A 17,923-nucleotide genomic window follows, 5' to 3' on the forward strand; every position below is an offset into this window, starting at 1 on the left:
TACGGCGCGCGAAGTTGGTTATTTTATGTCCTCTGTGTACATCGTGCATGAGTGTCTTGACGTCTCTATCGTGAGTTAGAAAGCAGGCACGAAATACCGACCACTTCAATGGATCTCGCAATCGGTTGGTCGGACTCCGAAGGCCTAGTGCGCACGGTTTGGATATGACTGGCTACTGTACATACTCTACAAGTTTCTTGCGGGTGACGTAGCGCGGAGTGCTGATACTGGCTGAAACCACGTTCGCATATGCTCTGGATCGATCGGCCTTTTCTCCAGCCGGAAGACAGTGTTCGCGAGCATACAGATATTTCGCTCTCGTCTCGTAGTCTTGGTGTGCCAGTACAAGTGCCCGTGGCGAGTCCGCCTGCACTGCAACCAGAACGACCCCGTCGTGAGTTAAGCGCGCGTCAGTTCGGCCACCGTGAAGCGACTTCCACGAATGGCAGCTACACCATCCTCGTTGTAACCACGATCTCGACCACGACCTCGGCACGGTGTATCCTCACTTATCAGCGAACGATGCGCGCACACGGACTCATGGTCACAACGCATGGGGCTCGTGTTGCCGGGCTAGGTTATTGGTCCCCATTGCCCACTGATTACATTCGTGACTTATCGTGGCGGCTCAAACCGCTCGAAATTTGAGCCTTCTCCGTCCTCCGCATTGCAAACGAGGCTGTCGATCCCTTAATGAAAGTCGCGTTGTTTGGGGCGGGCGCAGCTGCGATCCACATAACTGCCTCCTCGTTCCTGGCTTCCCCTCGCTCTCCTGCGACTGCTCGGGTGGCGTAGTAAACAGACATGGCTGGCTCTCCGGACGAACGCGCTCGCATACTCTGCCGAGAATACAAATGGAACAAGCTCGTACGTACTGTCCGCTGTGCTCTTCTGACGAAGAAGGTTATACATGTGTTGCTATGTAGCTGACCAAATGGGAATCGCTCCCCCGCCTTCGGCTGGAACCTCATCGCGACCGGTTCGACTGCTTGCTTTGTGGCTTCACGAATACACTTGGCCATACATGCCCGTGGTGTCTGAGTGCGTGCAAGTCTAGACCTCCAGCCGTCACTACCACCCGGCGGCGCATCAGTTGCCCCCAGCTCCTAAGCGATGCGCAACGGGTCCATATGAGGAGGATGGAAACGCACCCTACCATGGCGACCAGATCGACCTGTGCAGTGTCCAACCTGAGCGTACGCCCGGGATGTGAGACGACACGTGTTCGCGCCAGACCTCGCGCACCGACGCAGACGACGCGTCGACAGAAGCATCGCAAGGCGGGCGTTCACTCGACCGCCGATATAATGGCCACGATAACATATGTGAGGAAGCTGTTCATTCGAATCCGTGAATCGTGTACTGATGCACGTCCAGGATGTTGAAGTAGAGTTAAAGCCGTTCTTGAAAGAACTCATCAACATGTATGACGACGATCTCACGAATCCCTCTATGCTCAATGCAAGCACCAAGCCCTCTACGGAAGCTCGACGAGACACCAAGGGAGGGGGCACCAGGAGCGTCGATGCATCGTCAACGTCGACTTCGTCTCAGCGGACGCTGCGCAGGAAACAAAGGATGGCCATGCTGCGCAGACGCTCGTCGCGCTCGCTGCGAAAGCGGTCCATGCCGTTGCTCTCCAAGACATCCTCGAAGCGTATGGACGACTGCGATTCGGCGGTGGTCACGGTGCAGGCGGTGCTGCCCTCTCGGTCCCCCTCGCCTTCGCCGGTCCCCTTTGTACCACTGGGCCACCCAGAGCGTCCCCTCTACACCGCGATCCGGAGGAACATGTGTCCCCCCGGACTCCCACCCACACCCGGGTCTGACGTAGAGCACGCGTCTCTGCACGCCGTCTTGCTGGAGCGCGGCGCGAAATCCCTCGACATCCCTCGCCGGCCCGCGACCCTCGGGCGCTCGCATCGACTTCGCCCACCTATCCCGGCGTCAGACTGGACGGCTGGGTGCTCTATCACGGGGGAAACGGAGCTGCGTATGGACCTCGCGCGGTGCCGCTCTGCAGAGGTTGTATTGCAGAGGCCGCGCGAGGCGAACTTAGGAGGCGTGGTCAGGGAGAAGGTCAAGAATCTGGGGAAGGGACTGAGAGAACTCTTGTTGAAGCGAGCATGACTGCGCGTTTTCAGCCATGACCCATGTGTGCTCCATGAAGTGTGTGCCGGATCTTCCTGTCATTGTTCGCCTTTCACTGATGCAGCCGCATTCACCCAGAAGCTCCCTACGTCATCCATTTTCGCTGTTCGTCTTCGACGATCGCACGGTGCGGTGGTAGTCTTCGAGGCCTTCGCGGGATCACTCAGCTAGTTCCGGAGGATATGCTACCCTCAGCCACCGCGACCCGTTGAAGCCCGCTGTAACGCCACAAAGCCTCTGGTGCCGTGTCTATGCCATATGCATACCCTCGCAATGACCAATATACCAATCACGACTGCACGAAGAGAACAGTCGGCCCCTGTGGCCGGACCTAGATATTCTTGCTTATGACGTCCCACGTATACATGCTCCCCCATCCTAGTAATGCACCTGCTTATTCCTGCTATCTCGCCAACCACGATTGCGTGCTCGAGGAACCGGGGCGCGCTCTAAATGCATAGGTACGTAGGATTGTCTGGGTTGAGCTGGTATGCATGTCGTCACGTCTATTTGGGTATCTCGTGTATGCGGTAAGTGCTCTTCCAGTCATTCAGTTGCCTCAGTCTCTCGTTCTTGGGCGTCTGGCCTCTGCGAAGCCCACAACGCTCCTTTGTGTTCCTCTTCAGAGCGCAGAGATCCTACGTACTCGCAGCACCATACCAGCGCAGGGAGCGATGTAGACATCCATGGTTGCGGCGGCCGGGATGGCGCGCAGATGTCGCTCTATGGCTGGCAGTCACCCCGACTTGTCATGTGTCCCCCACTCGGGGTAGGTTCTGTTCTCTGCTGTTCTTGTCGAAGTGCCTCCTAGACGCTCCTATCAGCTGTCGTTCACTTTTGTTCGCCATCAATCATCGCACCTTCTGCTTCCGACAACGAGCGTGGAACGGATCCAGCGTCTGCGTTGCAGCTGACAATTTGTCAACAGCCTCCACGAAATTGAGAACGATGGAGACAACATGCTCCTTAGTCTCATACCAAGACCCTCCACACGGCGCTGGTGTGGAGGGGGTTATGTCGAACCTAACATGCTCCTGCTGTTTCTGAGACGTACTGAATGTGGTCTTAGAGACGTCTAGCCCAAGTGACTTGTCTAACGTCACCTCATGCCGCTCAAGTTCATCTCCGCACAAACGGAAGACAAGAATGCGCACTCTGAGACCGACCTTGGGGATGGTTTCTGCTGAACGTTCCAGTGAGAAGGGCGGACGATGCTGGGTAGACAGCCTGAACGTAATATCGTCTTTTTGTACGTTTGATCAGGCTGCTTGCGAAATGCTGATTGATGCGATATGCGAGTCGAATGCGAGTGGGTCGAGGCCGACGACCGCGACGCTCACCGTGGCGAGCAGCATCCCGCTGGATGGTGAGTGACGGTTGAGCGATGCTCGCCAACAGTTGTGGCGGGGCGACACAGTACTTAGCGCTCTGGTAACGCTAAAGATGCGGGCCTAAGGCCATCATCCAAAACCCATCTCGAACATCCTCGAGCGCATGCCTTCATGATCGTCTCGGATTCACCCAAGATTCGCCGTACATTGGCGTCTGCATCTCAGTCTCTCTGCTTCCAATGACGAAAGACTTTCCTTATCGGACGGCATATCAGCAGAGACTAGAGCCGTAAGGAGGACTCGGACACTCTCGGAGCGGGGCAGCGCAGTGAGCATGACCATTGCGCAGATGGAAAGGCGACACATCATCCTCCCGTTACGTCTACTCAGAGTACATTTCTGTTCCCGGAGATCACAGGTGCGCGGTCGAAAGCGACCGGTCTGCACCAATTTTCTCTGCACAATCTCGAGATTGGGAGCGACTGTCCTCGGAATCCCCGTGCGTGCGGAGGAGCCGAGACAAGATAAAGCGGGAGTGCGGATGGCCTGCCTCCCAGTTTCGCCCACCCTCCTCCTCGCGACACCCACCTTGCCCACGGCGTGTACTGCTCGTAGTGCGTATGCCCCGAAACGACGATGAGAGACTCGATGAGACCACGGTGCTCCTGCCCGCGAAGGAGCCCAAGCCCATGACGCCGCTCCCCAAGCTGCAGATCGGGATCCTCCTCCTCGTCCAGCTCGCGGAGCCCATCACATCCCAATGCATATACCCGTTCATCAACCAGGTGAGTATTGACCGTGAACAGCGCCAACTATGCACGTCTAAACCAACACCATGTGTGGTAGCTTGTGAGCGAACTGGACATTACGGGTGGGGATGAGAGGAAGGTTGGATACTATGCCGGGTTAATTGTGAGTTCGCCTTTGCAATCGGGAAAGCTATGTGTGCTCATGGACTTTTGGGGTGTAGGAATCCGTCTTCTTCCTGACCGAGGCAATGTTCGTCCTTCAATGGTCGCGCATCTCAGACTACATTGGGCGCAAGCCTGTCCTTCTGACAGGCATGGCCGGCCTCTGCGTCTCGATGATATGCTTCGGGCTTTCCAGAACGTTCCTGCACTTGATCCTCAGGTATATGCATCTGTGCTACCTTCATGTGCATTCAGCGCTGAATTTCCGCATCTTAGTCGTTGCTTGGTCGGAGCACTCAATGGCAACATCGGTGTCATGAAGAGCATGATGGGAGGTACGTCATAGCACTCCAGCGCTATGTAGCGGAAACTCACTCCTGCATAGAATTGACCGATTCGACCAACATGGCGCAGGGCTTCTCCCTCATGCCCGTTGTGTGGTCCGCTGGGTCAACCTTGGGGTACGCGAAATCTACACGGTGTTACTTCCTCGCTGACGCTCCATCCCTCAGTCCCATGATCGGTGGGCAACTTGCAAAACCCCACGACAGATGGCCGAACGTCTTCACGGCTCGCATATGGTCGCAGTATCCCTACCTGCTCCCTTGTGCCGTCTCCTCTGCCTTTTCCGCATTCACGTTCGTGATTGTCTCTGTATTCCTGAAGGAAGTGAGTTTTGTTTTCACATCCTCTATGCGTCGATCCTCAGTACTAATTTTGACTTTCAGACAGTGCAGCGGAGGCAAATCAAAAAGAAATCCGTCCGCATCCTTGTACAAGCCGAAGAAGACCCTCTCTTGCGTGAAGAGTCACTCGAAAACCCCGCCACATTGCGCTCGCTCATGGTCCGCCCCGTGCTTCTCTCGGTCGCGAACTATGGCACGCTCTGCCTGCTCGACATCGCCTACCGCGCGATCCAGCCGCTCTTCCTCAGCACGCCCATCGCTCTCGGCGGTCTCGGCTTCACGCCCGCCACAATCGGACTCGTGCTTGGAATCTACGGGCTTATGAACGGCTCCCTGCAGGCCATGTTCTTCGCGCGCGTCGTCCGGCGGTGGGGCCCCAAACGCGTCTTCATGGCGGGCATGGCGTGTTTCGTGCCGCTGTTTGGGATGTTCCCCGTGATCAACGCGCTCGCGCGGGCGAACGGCGTGACGGGTATCGTGTGGGCCGCAATCGTCCTGCAGCTCGCGATCTCGGTGCTCATGGACATGTCCTTCGGTGCGTCCTGTTCCACTGTCTCACGACATTCTCGGAAATTGACACTCTGCCGCGGCCTAGGCTGCTCCTTCATGTTCGTGACGACTTCCGCCCCGAACAGACGGTCGCTGGGCGCGACGAACGGCGTCGCGCAGGTCGTCGCGGCGCTCCTGCGTGCAGCAGGCCCCGCGCCTGCGACGTCGCTCTTCGCGCTCTCCCTCGAGCACAACTGGCTTGGCGGCGGCGCAGTGTACGCCGTGCTCATGTTGCTGTCGTGTTTGTTGTGGCTTGTGGCGCTTCCGCTGCCATATGAGTCCTGGTCGAAGGACTGGTGATTGGGTGTAGGAGGTTGCTGCGGACGCGTGTGTGTGTGATGGGTGGGGGGGAGGGAGAATCGGTTCAAAACTCAGGAGGGTTGGATGATGACGGGGTGGTCTGGCGCCCACGATGAGCTAACGTCGTTTTCACGTCTGTTGTTTCCTTGCCGCAGCTATCGATGACTTATAGATTTCACGAACACTGGTCCATACGTGTATTATACTAGACTGCATCACTAGGAATTGACTCGGTTTGATACGTGTTGCAAGGATTGTACGCTGCTCTGCCATAGGCGGACCAACTATGACGATGAGTTTGAAATACGTATTGCAGCAGAGCGCAGCGACCGTGAGGAGACCAAGGTTGGAGATGGTGTTAGCCAGCACCGGCGGCATGGATGCGACCTCGTGAGCGACATGCTGATTGGCACAGCAGAGCCCCTCCACTGACTTCTTCGAGGCATTGGCTGTAGGGGATGGATTTCTGCCCTAGCTGAAGTGGGTGGTACACCGGTAGCAGGGGTCTCCAGTCGGTCACCAACCGAATGCCTGCCCACCGCGCAGACGAGGTTAGCTTGACTAGCCCCGCTCATCAATTGAATTTTTGTGCACAGTCTGCTCTGCCTTCCTCGCCGACGAACGTGCGAGAGCAACCACGATGGAATCGGGTGCGCGAAGATCGGCATGTCTGTCGGGAACTTGCGCCTTATCGACCTGTTATGGTTTGCAGCACCAGGCGGTTGGTCGTGAATAGGGTGCGACTTAGGTACGTTCAAACGAAGGGAAGGCTTACCAGCAGAACAGCATTCAAGCTCGGCGAACACAGGGACCATATGAGACCATCTTCGGCAGGCCAACAATCGCGCTCACGCTGATGATACTTGCATCCGGCCGTGGCGGCGATTCCATGCATGTAGCACTCCTCCAACGGTGATCTCGATGTCATCGGCTTCCCTCGCAAGCCGCGCTTCTTGAAAACTGAATCTTGACACTGGAACGTCGCGCATGGAAGCCAGTGTGAGTTCATTCCAACGTGCCTGGCGCGGCCACGCCGACTCGGACTCGGAGCTCGATCTCTTCCCCGCCCTGCCAAACGCCTTTGGTTAGTAGAATGGCTAGCTCAGCCACCGGGACATTAGCGGGGTGGGGCGGACTAACGATGAGAGACCTTGAGAGGCCCACTGTAGGAGCGTTGTGACCCCGCGATCCTTCGAAAGGGGTCCCGCGGCCCTGCAATAACTCAGCGCTCAGCGCTCAGATCCCGCCGACCCCTGGAATGCATCTTGTCTCCCAGATGTCTGCGCTGTCGTCAGTGCTTCGGTCATGCTGATGACGACGTAACGGCACACCGATCCGCGGACAAACACTATGCGATGCGGTGCGCATGTCGCGGTCCTGGTATGTACGGCACGTCGTTCCAAACCGTGTGGAGGCCAAGTAGAGGCTACTCCAAACCGCCTGCGTCGTAACGTTGTCATTGCGGGCCGGCCGCGAAGGTCGGGGAACCAGGCACGGCGGGAGCTTGTTTGTGATCTTGCGACGGCGGAACGAGTGAGACGGTGTGTTAGCAGGCCGTACATGCTCGCATTGGGGCTTGCCTTCGTCCTTCTGTGTCCCCCCGCCCCTGGAGGATAACGGCAATCCTGATGTCTTCGCGTTCTATCTGTACGAGTTTAAACCAGATGTGAATATGCGAATGCCGGCGGTAGGTGGGACAGTACCACTGAGGGATCGCACAGCCTGAGGTATCTAATCGCGTCCGAGTCGACGGTCGTATGAGCTTGATCCTAGCTATTAGACACTTCACATTGTCAACGAACCTTCCTTCGCGAAGGCGGAGGTGTCGCTGTCCGTGAGAAACGATCTGTGGACGATCATTCTGCGAGGAGTGCGATGTTCGAGTTACACTGGCAGAACGTCGTCGACTCCGCCAGCTTCGTTCTTTCCTACGTACGGTGCGGTTTTCGATAGTGTCCAACGCATCAGGGGAGGAAATACACGAACCCTGAGGAAGTGGAATTTGAGACAGTCACGCTTGTAACGCGACGGAGTCGATTGGGTCGCCGACTCAATCACACGTAGCGATGAAATTCCAGGCGGCGGCGAAACGGAGAGAGGGCAGGAGCGAAGGCCTGCAAAGAATATTCACCACGCAAAACGCCGATCAGGGATAACCTGTGCTGAACATCCGGATCTCGGAATGCACGTCCGAGGTGGAATGGGGATTCAGCGTCGCATTACTAGGGCTCTGGTTATTCAGCGAGTGGAACGACGCGGAGACCACAAGAGATACGAACCGCTGACTTGGCTCGCATGCGCGAAGCAACCCCTGTAGTAGTGGTGTAGCACACCTGAGCGCAGGGTACATCGCTGAGCACGCTGCAACACCATTGCTGAGAGGCCCTGGCATCAACCCCGTCGTGCGATATATCCTTACGTCCGAAGACGCGCACATCGGTCTTGAGTCCTTTGTGTTACACGAGTGTATACACGGCAGCACGCCCCTGCAAAGCCGTCCCTTGAGCCTCACAATACCTGCAGTTTGCAGCGACCGGATGGAGGGACACCCAACTTAGACATGCGGGCGAGCAGCACCCAGCAGCCATGCACTGGAGATGTGTGTGTGAAGTACAGTCAATATGCGCCTACAGTGCACGATGTGCAGATGCATGCGCGCAGACAGCGATGTCGAGCTGACGAACGGTAAGTATGCGTGTCGATTCCAAGGCGAGCTGCACTTACCTGCGGTCTTTCATGCCCCTCGCACTGCTCGACAATCCAACGTTTTCCTGCGGATCCTAGCTCTGAGCCATCATGGTGAATTCGTCGCCTGCGCACAATGCTCTATCCGTTGGACAATGCGGCATGCATGAGCTATACTTGAGCTCGCCACATGTCTACTTCTGTAACAGTCCATCTCGTCGGAGTTGCACTGCGTTGTTGATGGCCACCGGAGCGGCGTCACTCAAGACCCCTGGGTCCTGGGGACGAGGGCCTGTCCCTCAGCCCAATGTTTGTCATGATCCGACTTCGGCGAGAGCTGCCTGTCAATGTTGAAGGACGCCATAGGCGTCCAGTTTCCTCGGAGTCCCCTCCATGAAATCGCAAGTGAAGGTTTAGGTGAGAAGGCTCGCAGTAGCGCTGCGTGCCTTCAGCCTGTCGCATCGCAGTGTCTGCAGCCAGGCGCGGAAATCTGTCCACCGCGACAGAGATCAAGAAACTGGTCCAGAACGGGCAGCGGACCCCAGAGCCGCCGCACGCTGGCCGAAGCGGGCACAGCTAGCACATATGTGCCGCAACATCGTCATCCAGACATGATACTGCATCGCTTGCAGTGCTGTTCGAGAGTGCGGAGGGACAGCGCACCCCGTCGCCGGTCGGGCTGGATGCGCAGTGTAGGATTTAGACTATGCGCTGGCAACCCGGGTATACGGGGAGTTTCGGCGATGTTCATTGTTGAATCGTAGCTGCACCACGAAGGCTCTCTGCAGCACCGGGCAAGAAGTTATTTTGGGTGGTCAGAGACGGGCGAGGCAAGGGGTGGGGATGTATGGGACGTACCGCTCTTATGCTCATGCCAACGGATCTCGAGTTCGAGAGGCCGCAAGGCAGCGTTGCTCGATGCAGATGAGCGCGGTCACCGGTCACCGTCTCAGTGAGGGAGGCATGCACACTTGCGACGGAAAAACCAGAGTCGGTGACATTGCGGCAAGTCAAAGTTTATGTAGGTTGACGGCGTGTGGTCAGACAAGGATATCCTGAGGCACGAAGGTTGAAGGAATTGTCTACGTCTGCTTGGGGAGACTAGGCGTGTGGCCTCCGAGTCGTACAGCGTTTCAAGACTGTGGCTTCCGAGTCGGGTCCAACTTGAACTTACCACGCCACATCGGCCATCCCATCCACACCGTGCATTCCATCATCCGCTGCAAGGCGGTTGTGACGATAAATGACACCCGTGAAGAGGTTTTGAGGATGCTGTCGCTCGCGTCGCAGAAACTCTGCAGAAGTGGTATGTATGCGCGGGAACCCTCGTTTTCCCCATATGGTAGCGCGGCTGCCGCATATGGTAAACCTGCGAACATCCTGACAACTTCAAATCAGCGAATCCTAATCTGAGCCTTCAGTATGTACCTCTCCGAGTCCTCCCAGGTCCTCCCCTTTGCCCTCCTCCGCAGCTAGGCTCCGGCGACACCCGGGTTTCGTGCCGCCTCTCAGCCGCAATATTCGGTCGGCCGGGATACCGAATCCCATCAGAGTAAAAAAAAAACGAGTCTATCGGTGCACCATCCGTTCCGACGATGTCCCCCGGCCCAACGCTGGCCCAATGCTGACCAGCATCTGGGAGGAGAGACCTGCAGCTGTGCGGTGTGTGTAAGCTGAACGAAAGTCACCGCTGCACGCGGGCGGGCCTGGACCGGGACGACCGTGTAAAGGTTGTGGGCTGCAAGTTGGTTGTGCGGGAGCGTGACGGCCATGTGGGGACTGTCGATCGACGCTCCGGGGCCTGGGTCCCCCGGGACTCGAGACGCGCGCGCCCCGTCATGAGTTGGTGCAGAGCATTCGAATTCACGCCCGCGAGCGTCCGGGGCCTCCAAGTTCAGTTGATCAGCGGGGACATCGTGCGCTACTTACAGTAAGCGAGGAGTGAGAAAAGGAGGGGCGGCGGGACAGCTGGAGAATGCGAGGCGAGAGATAGGGACCGGGAGAAGGGTTCGGCTTGCCGGCGGGACGGCGGGGAACTGGGGGACTGACGCGCCGTGGCTGCGGAAACAGCCGTCAGCGGCACTCCACACATCCCACTGCTGCGCCCTCTCCTCGTCCCGCCCCTCGCAGCAGGCGTCGCCCTGCCTGATTTAGCCAGCTGGCCTCCCCTCAGACCACCGTGCTGGCCCCCCCACCCGCCACCGCCCGCCCCCGTCCGCCGCCACCGCCGTCCGCGCCAGGATCAGGATTACGATCAGGACCGCCCGATCATCCCAGCGCGACTTCAAAGGCAGCTGCGAGCAGCGCGACTGCGAGTACAAGGCAGCCGTCGACGAGAGCCTCCTCCCTGTCACGTCTCTGGGCCAGATACAACGCGCCCGCCATGCCCACCGTCCCGCCCTCATGCGTCCCCAACGCCGCCTATGGTGATCATGGCTCCGCTGCGTTTGCGATCCCTGCCTTCCTCGACCGCGAGCGCGACGACGCCGCCGCAGGGCCCACCCCCGACCCGGACCTCGACGACTTTTCGCTCGTGGCGTCGGAGAGCGGCAATGCCGTGACGGAGGTGAGTCTCTTTTTCCCCTTCGCCTTTCGACGTGCGCCTGGCGCCTCGTCTTCTGTTGTCGGGATCCTCGATGGCCGTCAACGGCGGCCCCGTCCACGTCCACCCATCTGATCGCGCCAGCGCCCCTCACACCGTACTGACACACCTCCATCTGCCCACAGACCGGCCCGCGCGTCCCCCCGTCCTCTCTCCGCCCACCACCCCACCCTCGCCCGCGCCCTCCGCCTCCCGCAAGCCCCGCCTCTCCCTCGGCGCGCTCGCCCTCCACTCGCCCTCCGCCGCGATCATCGGCACGCCCTTCGACCTCTCCCCGCGCTTCGAGTACCCCTTCCCGTCCGCGCCCGCCTTCGACCCCGGCGCCCACCCCCACCTGCACTACCCGCACCACCCCGCGCCGCCCGGCTACGCCGCGTACGACCACGGCCACCTCCCCGGCTGGGCGGGCTTCCCCGGGAGCACGAGCCTCCCGAACCTGCAGCTGCACCTCGCCGGCGGGGCCGCGGGGGGCCATCCGTGGGGTCACGCCGGGCAGAGGGCGCACAGCCCGACGCGGGCGCACCCGAAGATGCGCGTGCGCGAGCCGCCCGTGCCGCCGGGCCTGGCGAAGAAGCGGAGGCTGTTCCGCGAACGCGAGAGGGGAAGGGACGCGGGCGCGGATGGGGGCGGTCGCTCGAGCGGGCTTCCTGGCGTGCTTGGGTCGGCTGTGTCGCAGGCGGTGGACGGACCCCGACCGCTGTCCGTTCTGCCACCTTCGCCCCTTGCTGCTCGGAGTCCCACCTTGGTCATGGACGTCTCCCGGAAGCTGAGTCTGGACAGGAGCGAGAGCGACGACACGGTCGTCGGCAGTGCCAGCGAGCGAGATGAAGGGGACGTGAAATTCGCGCCGTTGGAGTCCATGGAGCTGACACTTGTCGTTGAGAGGGAGGTCGAGGTCGAGCCTATCCTCGACGACAGCTCTGGTGAGGGCGGTGTTCGCGCATCTGGAGCGGTGCTGCATATTGGGGAGAACGCAGTGGGCGTCGACGGAGACGATCACGACCGACCCCCTCACTCACCACCCTCTGCCCCTTCCTCGGCGCCCGCTTTCGTCGCCGTCGGCGCCCCCGACTCCTTCACAGCCGTCCTTCCAATGTCTGACGCCCTACCACCTTCTGACATCTCTGACACCGACATTCACGCACTCATGCCCCTCGACACCGCCGCCTCAACGCCGCCTCACGAGCACACACACGAGTCTCACGATACCAGCGACGACACCCCCCTCCCTACACACGCCCATAACGATCGCGACACACACGACTCCGATCATGACCACGACCACGCCTACAAAACAGAAGCGGAGGTGGAGGAGGTCGCTGCGCCCATACATGACGGCGCCCGGCCTCTCCTGCTCCGCGACGCGGACCCTCCCGCTCTGCCTCTCCTCCCCGCTGATCTTGCTCCCGACTATGTGATGCACGCAGCGGGGCCGTGACGGACCCGGCTCGCTGGTCGTGCTCGCGTCTCCGTTGTATCTGTATCTCGCGCACAGCCTATCGTCGATGCGTATATGCCAGTCGTCTTTTGGGTTCCCGTGGCCGTTTGGGTCTCTTTTGTTTTGTGGTGGTTCGGTACTTGGCGCGGACGGTCGCGGTGCGACTTGGCTCGCCTCACACCGCGCCCCTTACATAGCTCATTCCGCGTTCGCCCCCTCTCACCCGCGCACGATACGCCGTCCGTCTTTCTTTCGTCTCCCCCCTTTCCGCTGTCGTCGCTCTGATCTAGTTGGCGTGCCTGTGCGTGTTTTGCGCGTATCTCGTTGGCTTTACTTTATGTCGCTCGGACAGTATTCCGTCCGTCCGTCCGCTTATGCCTACACCTCGTCCTCGTCCTCGTCTCCTCTCCTCGCACGCATACACGTATTCGTCTCCGTCTCTGTCTCCGTCATTCCGCATCTTACACCTGCATCCCCTCGTCCTCCCCATCCTCCCCACCCTCCCGCATCCCCCCCCCCGTCCTTTGCCCACAGTCGCTTTCCGCCCCCTGCATATTGTACCCGCACGTCGCATCGTCCGTCTCCTGCTGCTGGTTATCCCGTACACGAATGGATAGCAGTATCTCCTAACGCGTCCACCGGATCCGGCACCCGCGCCCCGGTGCACACCTTCTGACTGACTTGTGTACGCGGACCTCACAGCTGACCTGATGGCGAACGGGTGAGCGCGACGTTGACGGATTTGGATGATCGTCGGTTGGATTGGGGATTGTCGCTGCGGCGGATGCGCGCGGGTCCGGGGTAGCTCCGGGCGATCGCCTTGAGGCGAGATTCCTCAGCGAGGATGATCGGCGGCGGTGGCAGTGATTGTCAGTGGGCTGGTGCTGCCGATCTGAGGACCACTTCCTGAGGCGTGCGCAGGCTTTGACTGCTACTGAATGGATGCGTACGTGACTATGTAGCAGCGAGGCTCGGAATACACACCCGTGCGCGCCCCGACTCGGACTCAATTTACTTGAGCTCTGAGTCTCAGCTGACAGTCATCGCTAGCGCACTGGCAATCATACTGTATCACCATACTTACTAGTACTGGCACTCGTCGCCCCGCCGGCCGGCTGATGGTGGGATGAGTACTTATGGGGATCTAATTTTCCAGGACGGACGTTCGGCCATTGGTCAAACGCTCGATCCTCGACAGCACCTTTGATTGCACCGAGGTGTTGGTTTCAGATGCAGCTCCGAGTCGTACGGCGCGCCTCATCCAACGCTGGGAGTATAACTACGAGAGTCACGGTACTGGTGATGGTCGGTACGCATCGTTGACGTCGCCCATAGTATCCTGTGCAGAGTCCAGAGCCCGTTCTCCCTTCGTGTTGAGCTGACAGTCAACAATGCGCCCGCTACAGAGACTCGGGCACGCACCAACGACCTTCCCTCTCCTGCTCTCCCTCCTCTCGGGGGCACTACCCGCCACCCGTGCAGGAGACTTGCCCGGGAACTATTCGACATGGATGGCCACCAGCATCATGTCGCGCAGTCAGGGCGTCCTCGGTGGCCCCGGCGACGCCTCACAGCTCCTCCAGGCAGGCTTCACCCAGAAGGCCTTCCACCAGCTGCTCTCCACTTCCGCACGTAACGACGCGCTGTCCGACTCGCTCGCAGCGTACGTCCAGCGATCCGTGGACTCCGTCACGAGCGTCCTCGCGAACGCCTCGCACGACACGGCCTACCCGCTCGACCGGCTCTCCAGCGGCGACGCGCTCCTCCGCGCGTACGCGGACACCGGGAACGCGTCCTACGGCGCCGCGCTCGCCGCGCTCCAAACCTCCGTCGGCCTCCAGCCTCGGAACGCGGCGGGCGGGCTGTGGTACTACGTGTACCCGAACTGGTCGTACCTCGACGGGATGTACTCCTACGCGCCCTTCAGCGCGGCGTACGCGACGCAGCACGGCGGGGCCCTGCGACCCGCCGCTGCGAACATCACACACCAGCTCGACCTCCTCTGGGCGCACTGCTACGACGCCGCGACGGGCCTGCTGGTGCACGGATACGACGACGCCAAGACGGCCGTCTGGGCGGATCCCGTCACGGGCGCGAGCCCGCACGTCTGGGGCCGGAGCCTCGGGTGGTACGCCATGGCCCTCGTCGATACGCTGGAGACCCTCCAGGGCCCGCTCGTGGGCGCTGGCGTCGATGCAGGGGCGTGGCGGCATCTGCACGACAGGTTCGGGACGCTGGCGGGTGCGATAGCGCGCGCGGCGGACCCCGCGACGGGAGGGTGGTGGCAGGTGCTCGACGCGCCGGGGCGAGAGGGCAACTACGTCGAGAGCAGCGGGAGCGCGATGCTCGCGTACGCGCTGCTCAAGGGTGTCCGGCTCGGCTTCCTCGGCGGGGGCTTCAGCACAGGCGGCGCGGGGAACACGTCTGGCTCCGAGTCGGTTGGGAACGCGTCGTACGTGGACGTCGCGAGCCGGGCTTACCAGTACGTTGCGGAGACGTTCGTCGTCAACGATGGCAACGGGACGCTGGGGTACAATGGGACGGTGTCTGTGTGCAGCCTGAACTCGACCGCGTCGTACGATGTGAGCCGCAGTCTTCTGTTTCCGTTTGATTATTGTTAAACACTACTTCTAGTATTATGTCGGCCAGCCAATCCTCTACAACAGTGTTCTAGGTTCGGCTGCATTCGTGCTTGCATCATTGGAGTACGAACGTCTCGCTGCCGCATCGTCGTGAGGGTCAACTTGCTCGCCGCGGTCCAGGTATTTTCGCGTCGCGCTGAGAGATCGAATCTCTGGCGGGCGTCGGGAACGCTGTCTTTCTATCCCGCCAGCACATGATAATCCGCTTTTAATGTCTTTTGGGACCAAGTAGATACAAGCGACACACTTTTGCTGCCAGGAGTCCAGCGTAACGACAATCACGCATAATGAATGGCTAGTAACTCAGCTATCGGGACTACTATTGCTTTCACAGGCGACACCGTCAGTCGGTCGATCGCTTTCTCTTGGCCAGGTCTCCTTCGGTAGGCGGAGCGACACGGTCCACAGCGCGCACGAGACGACGATCAGAATGAGCCAAACAGCACCTCCGCCCAGCCAGTTTCTCTGGAGCGACACCGCGAACAGCGAGGTAGCCGAGGCAGGCCCCACAGCACGCACGAACGCCGCGACGAGCTGTCCTATACCGTTCGTGCCCCCGAGTGAGCTCTTGTTCGGCGCGGAGGACGTGATGTACATGAATACACAGCCTGTGACACGCGGCTCAGTTGCTCGTTCTTCCCCCCGTTCAGAGGTGCGAGAACTCGACGACTCACCATACGCCGTGTCCATCACGACGCTGACGACCTGCTGCAGCATCACAGCCGCCCACACCGCAGGCGTCATCCCTCCTCGTTGCGCGAGCGCCCCAATCACAGGAAATAGCAGCCACAGCGGGATGAACGCGCCCATGCCCGCCATATACACATGCTTCGGCCCGAACCGCCTGACGAGCGGGGCGAACCACAGTGCCTGGAGAATCCCGTTGAAGATGCCGAAGCTCCCCAGGATCAGCCCGATCGTCGAGGGTGGAAGGCCGAGCCCGCCTAGTGAGCGCGGGGTTGCAAAGAAGAGGGGCTGGACGGCGCGGTACGCGATGTCCAGCAGAGCGAGTGCGCCGTAGTTGGCGACGGACAGGAGCACGCGCGGGTGTTTGAGGAGAGTGAGCAAGGGGATGGGGGTCTCGAAGGCTTGTTCGCCGGGGTCTTCAGAGGATGATGGGGCGAAGCTAGCGGATTTCTTGCGTTTAAGAGTCTAGAGCAGGACGTTCATGAGTGCCCGAGAGGTTGGCTGACGGGTTGTACGAACCTCCTTCATGAAGAGGGCAGCGATCAGGAACGCGAACGCTGAACACGAAGCCGAGGCGGCGCAGGGAAGGAAGTATGGGTACTGTACCCAGAAATGGACCGAAAAGACGTTTGGCCATCTGTCATGCGGCTTTGCCAGCTGTCCTCCGATCAGTGGTCTGACAAGATAAATGGATGTGAGAGACCCCAGTGCGGGACAGGGAAGAGAGAGTTCCATACGCAGTAGTCGCACCGACAGACCACACGACAGGCATCAGCGCAAAAACCTGGGCCATGTTGGTCGAATCAGTCAGTTCTACAATGCCCATGTGAGTATGCGAACGTAAAGGAAGGCCGCCCAAACCACATACCTCCGACTACGCTTTGCATTGCGCCAACATTACCATTCAGGGCACCCAGTATACACCGGCTACGGTTTGGCAGCTCATGAGTACATCGTGTAGCACCGCCTATGGGAGTATTAGATACCGACCTGAGGACTAGCTGCCAGAACTTCTTCGAGAGGCCGAAACAAACCATCGACACGGTTGCGCCCGCCGTGCCGATGAGCAATACCGGTTTGCGGCCAATGTAGTCAGACAGTCGTGACCATTGTATCACGAATACGACTTCCGTGAGGTAGAAGATGGATTCCTAATACTCTCCAGACAAGTCAGTCCACGCCGACGAGGTTTCATACCGACACTACTCACAATCAATCCGGCATAATACCCGATCTTCTTTTCGTCGCCACCTGTGATATCTAGTTCCCTCACAAGCTGTCCCAGAAACCAATACCGGTCAGCTTGCAATGATAGAGACTCCCTTCAGAGATGAATACTGACCTGGTTGATGAAGGGATATATGCATTGCGAAAAGATGGGTTCTACGAGTAGGAGAACGAACAGAATACTGATCTGCGCTTTTGGAAGAGGTGTTATCAGAGTAGACTCCTTCCCTTTGTAACGACCATCCCCGGCATTGACATCCGTCTGCAGTAAAGGCGTGTCCTCCGTAGGATCATCATCCTCGGTTCTCAGTCGAGACATTATCTCGCTGTAGCGCTCACAAAAACCAACCTTGTGATGGTCGGGGTGGGCGTCGTAGGTACCGGTAAGCTACCATCGTAGCCGTACTAGAGCTAACTTATATATACGCAGCGACCAGTGTGGTTTTTTAGCGTCACGCCCGAGGACCGCCAGATCGGTGACGTAACACGAGTCTCCCAAGTGGAGAGCGCCCGATCAGAGGTACCATGTCGAAACCTGTCGAAGTGCCGATAAGTAAGCCTTACTATCCAAGATAACAGCCTCATTTACACGCCGAAGGACACTGGCACGGGCAACACCTGTACCAACGTAAAAACAGCACCTGACTGATACATGACCGGTTGACCGGTGACCGGTGACCCTCGGCGGTACGCTGGCAAAAGGCTTCTCAATTG

The 17,923-nt window shown here is 59.3% G+C and overlaps 6 protein-coding genes across 6 annotated transcripts; 5 read left to right on the forward strand and 1 right to left on the reverse strand.

The window, feature by feature from the left end:
* The first annotated feature begins 462 nt into the window (after positions 1-462).
* On the forward strand, positions 463-2,593 carry B0H18DRAFT_1036154 (uncharacterized protein). The gene is made up of 4 exons (XM_048030342.1): positions 463-867; positions 927-1,325; positions 1,378-2,169; positions 2,230-2,593. The coding sequence occupies exons 1-3, from the start codon at positions 805-807 to the stop codon at positions 2,128-2,130; spliced, it is 1,215 nt and encodes a 404-aa protein (XP_047888024.1). The 5' UTR covers positions 463-804; the 3' UTR covers positions 2,131-2,169; positions 2,230-2,593.
* Positions 2,594-3,445, forward strand: B0H18DRAFT_1036161 (uncharacterized protein; the record flags this gene model as incomplete). The annotated part of the gene is made up of 5 exons (XM_048030343.1): positions 2,594-2,713; positions 2,748-2,793; positions 2,867-2,951; positions 3,032-3,162; positions 3,222-3,445. Coding segments are annotated over exons 1-4 (330 nt in total), but the record flags the coding sequence as incomplete, so codon positions are not given.
* A 171-nt stretch (positions 3,446-3,616) lies between these two features.
* On the forward strand, positions 3,617-5,928 carry B0H18DRAFT_938777 (MFS general substrate transporter; the record flags this gene model as incomplete). The annotated part of the gene is made up of 8 exons (XM_048041845.1): positions 3,617-4,267; positions 4,329-4,394; positions 4,453-4,613; positions 4,670-4,728; positions 4,779-4,854; positions 4,906-5,062; positions 5,122-5,614; positions 5,675-5,928. Exons 1-8 carry the CDS (start codon positions 4,103-4,105, stop codon positions 5,926-5,928), a joined length of 1,431 nt encoding a protein of 476 aa, XP_047888026.1. The 5' UTR covers positions 3,617-4,102.
* Positions 5,929-11,552: 5,624 nt separating this feature from the next.
* B0H18DRAFT_1036175 (uncharacterized protein) lies at positions 11,553-12,868 on the forward strand. Its single transcript, XM_048030344.1, has one exon. The coding sequence runs from the start codon at positions 11,745-11,747 to the stop codon at positions 12,651-12,653; it is 909 nt and encodes a 302-aa protein (XP_047888027.1). The 5' UTR covers positions 11,553-11,744; the 3' UTR covers positions 12,654-12,868.
* Positions 12,869-13,913: 1,045 nt separating this feature from the next.
* On the forward strand, positions 13,914-15,389 carry B0H18DRAFT_1096593 (putative cell wall glycosyl hydrolase YteR; the record flags this gene model as incomplete). The annotated part of the gene is made up of 2 exons (XM_048032459.1): positions 13,914-15,235; positions 15,288-15,389. The coding sequence occupies exons 1-2, from the start codon at positions 14,045-14,047 to the stop codon at positions 15,387-15,389; spliced, it is 1,293 nt and encodes a 430-aa protein (XP_047888028.1). The 5' UTR covers positions 13,914-14,044.
* Positions 15,390-15,598: 209 nt separating this feature from the next.
* On the reverse strand, positions 15,599-17,528 carry B0H18DRAFT_1123850 (MFS general substrate transporter; the record flags this gene model as incomplete). Its single annotated transcript, XM_048034759.1, has 8 exons — positions 15,599-15,903; positions 15,970-16,447; positions 16,502-16,658; positions 16,720-16,795; positions 16,851-16,909; positions 16,973-17,133; positions 17,193-17,258; positions 17,325-17,528. The coding sequence occupies 8 exons, from the start codon at positions 17,526-17,528 to the stop codon at positions 15,599-15,601; spliced, it is 1,506 nt and encodes a 501-aa protein (XP_047888029.1).
* Positions 17,529-17,923: the final 395 nt, after the last annotated feature.

This window comes from Fomitopsis serialis (genome assembly GCF_022376445.1).
Source record: "Fomitopsis serialis strain Sig1Antser10 chromosome Unknown B0H18scaffold_108, whole genome shotgun sequence".
In the NCBI taxonomy this organism is placed as follows: Eukaryota; Fungi; Basidiomycota; class Agaricomycetes; order Polyporales; family Fomitopsidaceae; genus Fomitopsis; species Fomitopsis serialis.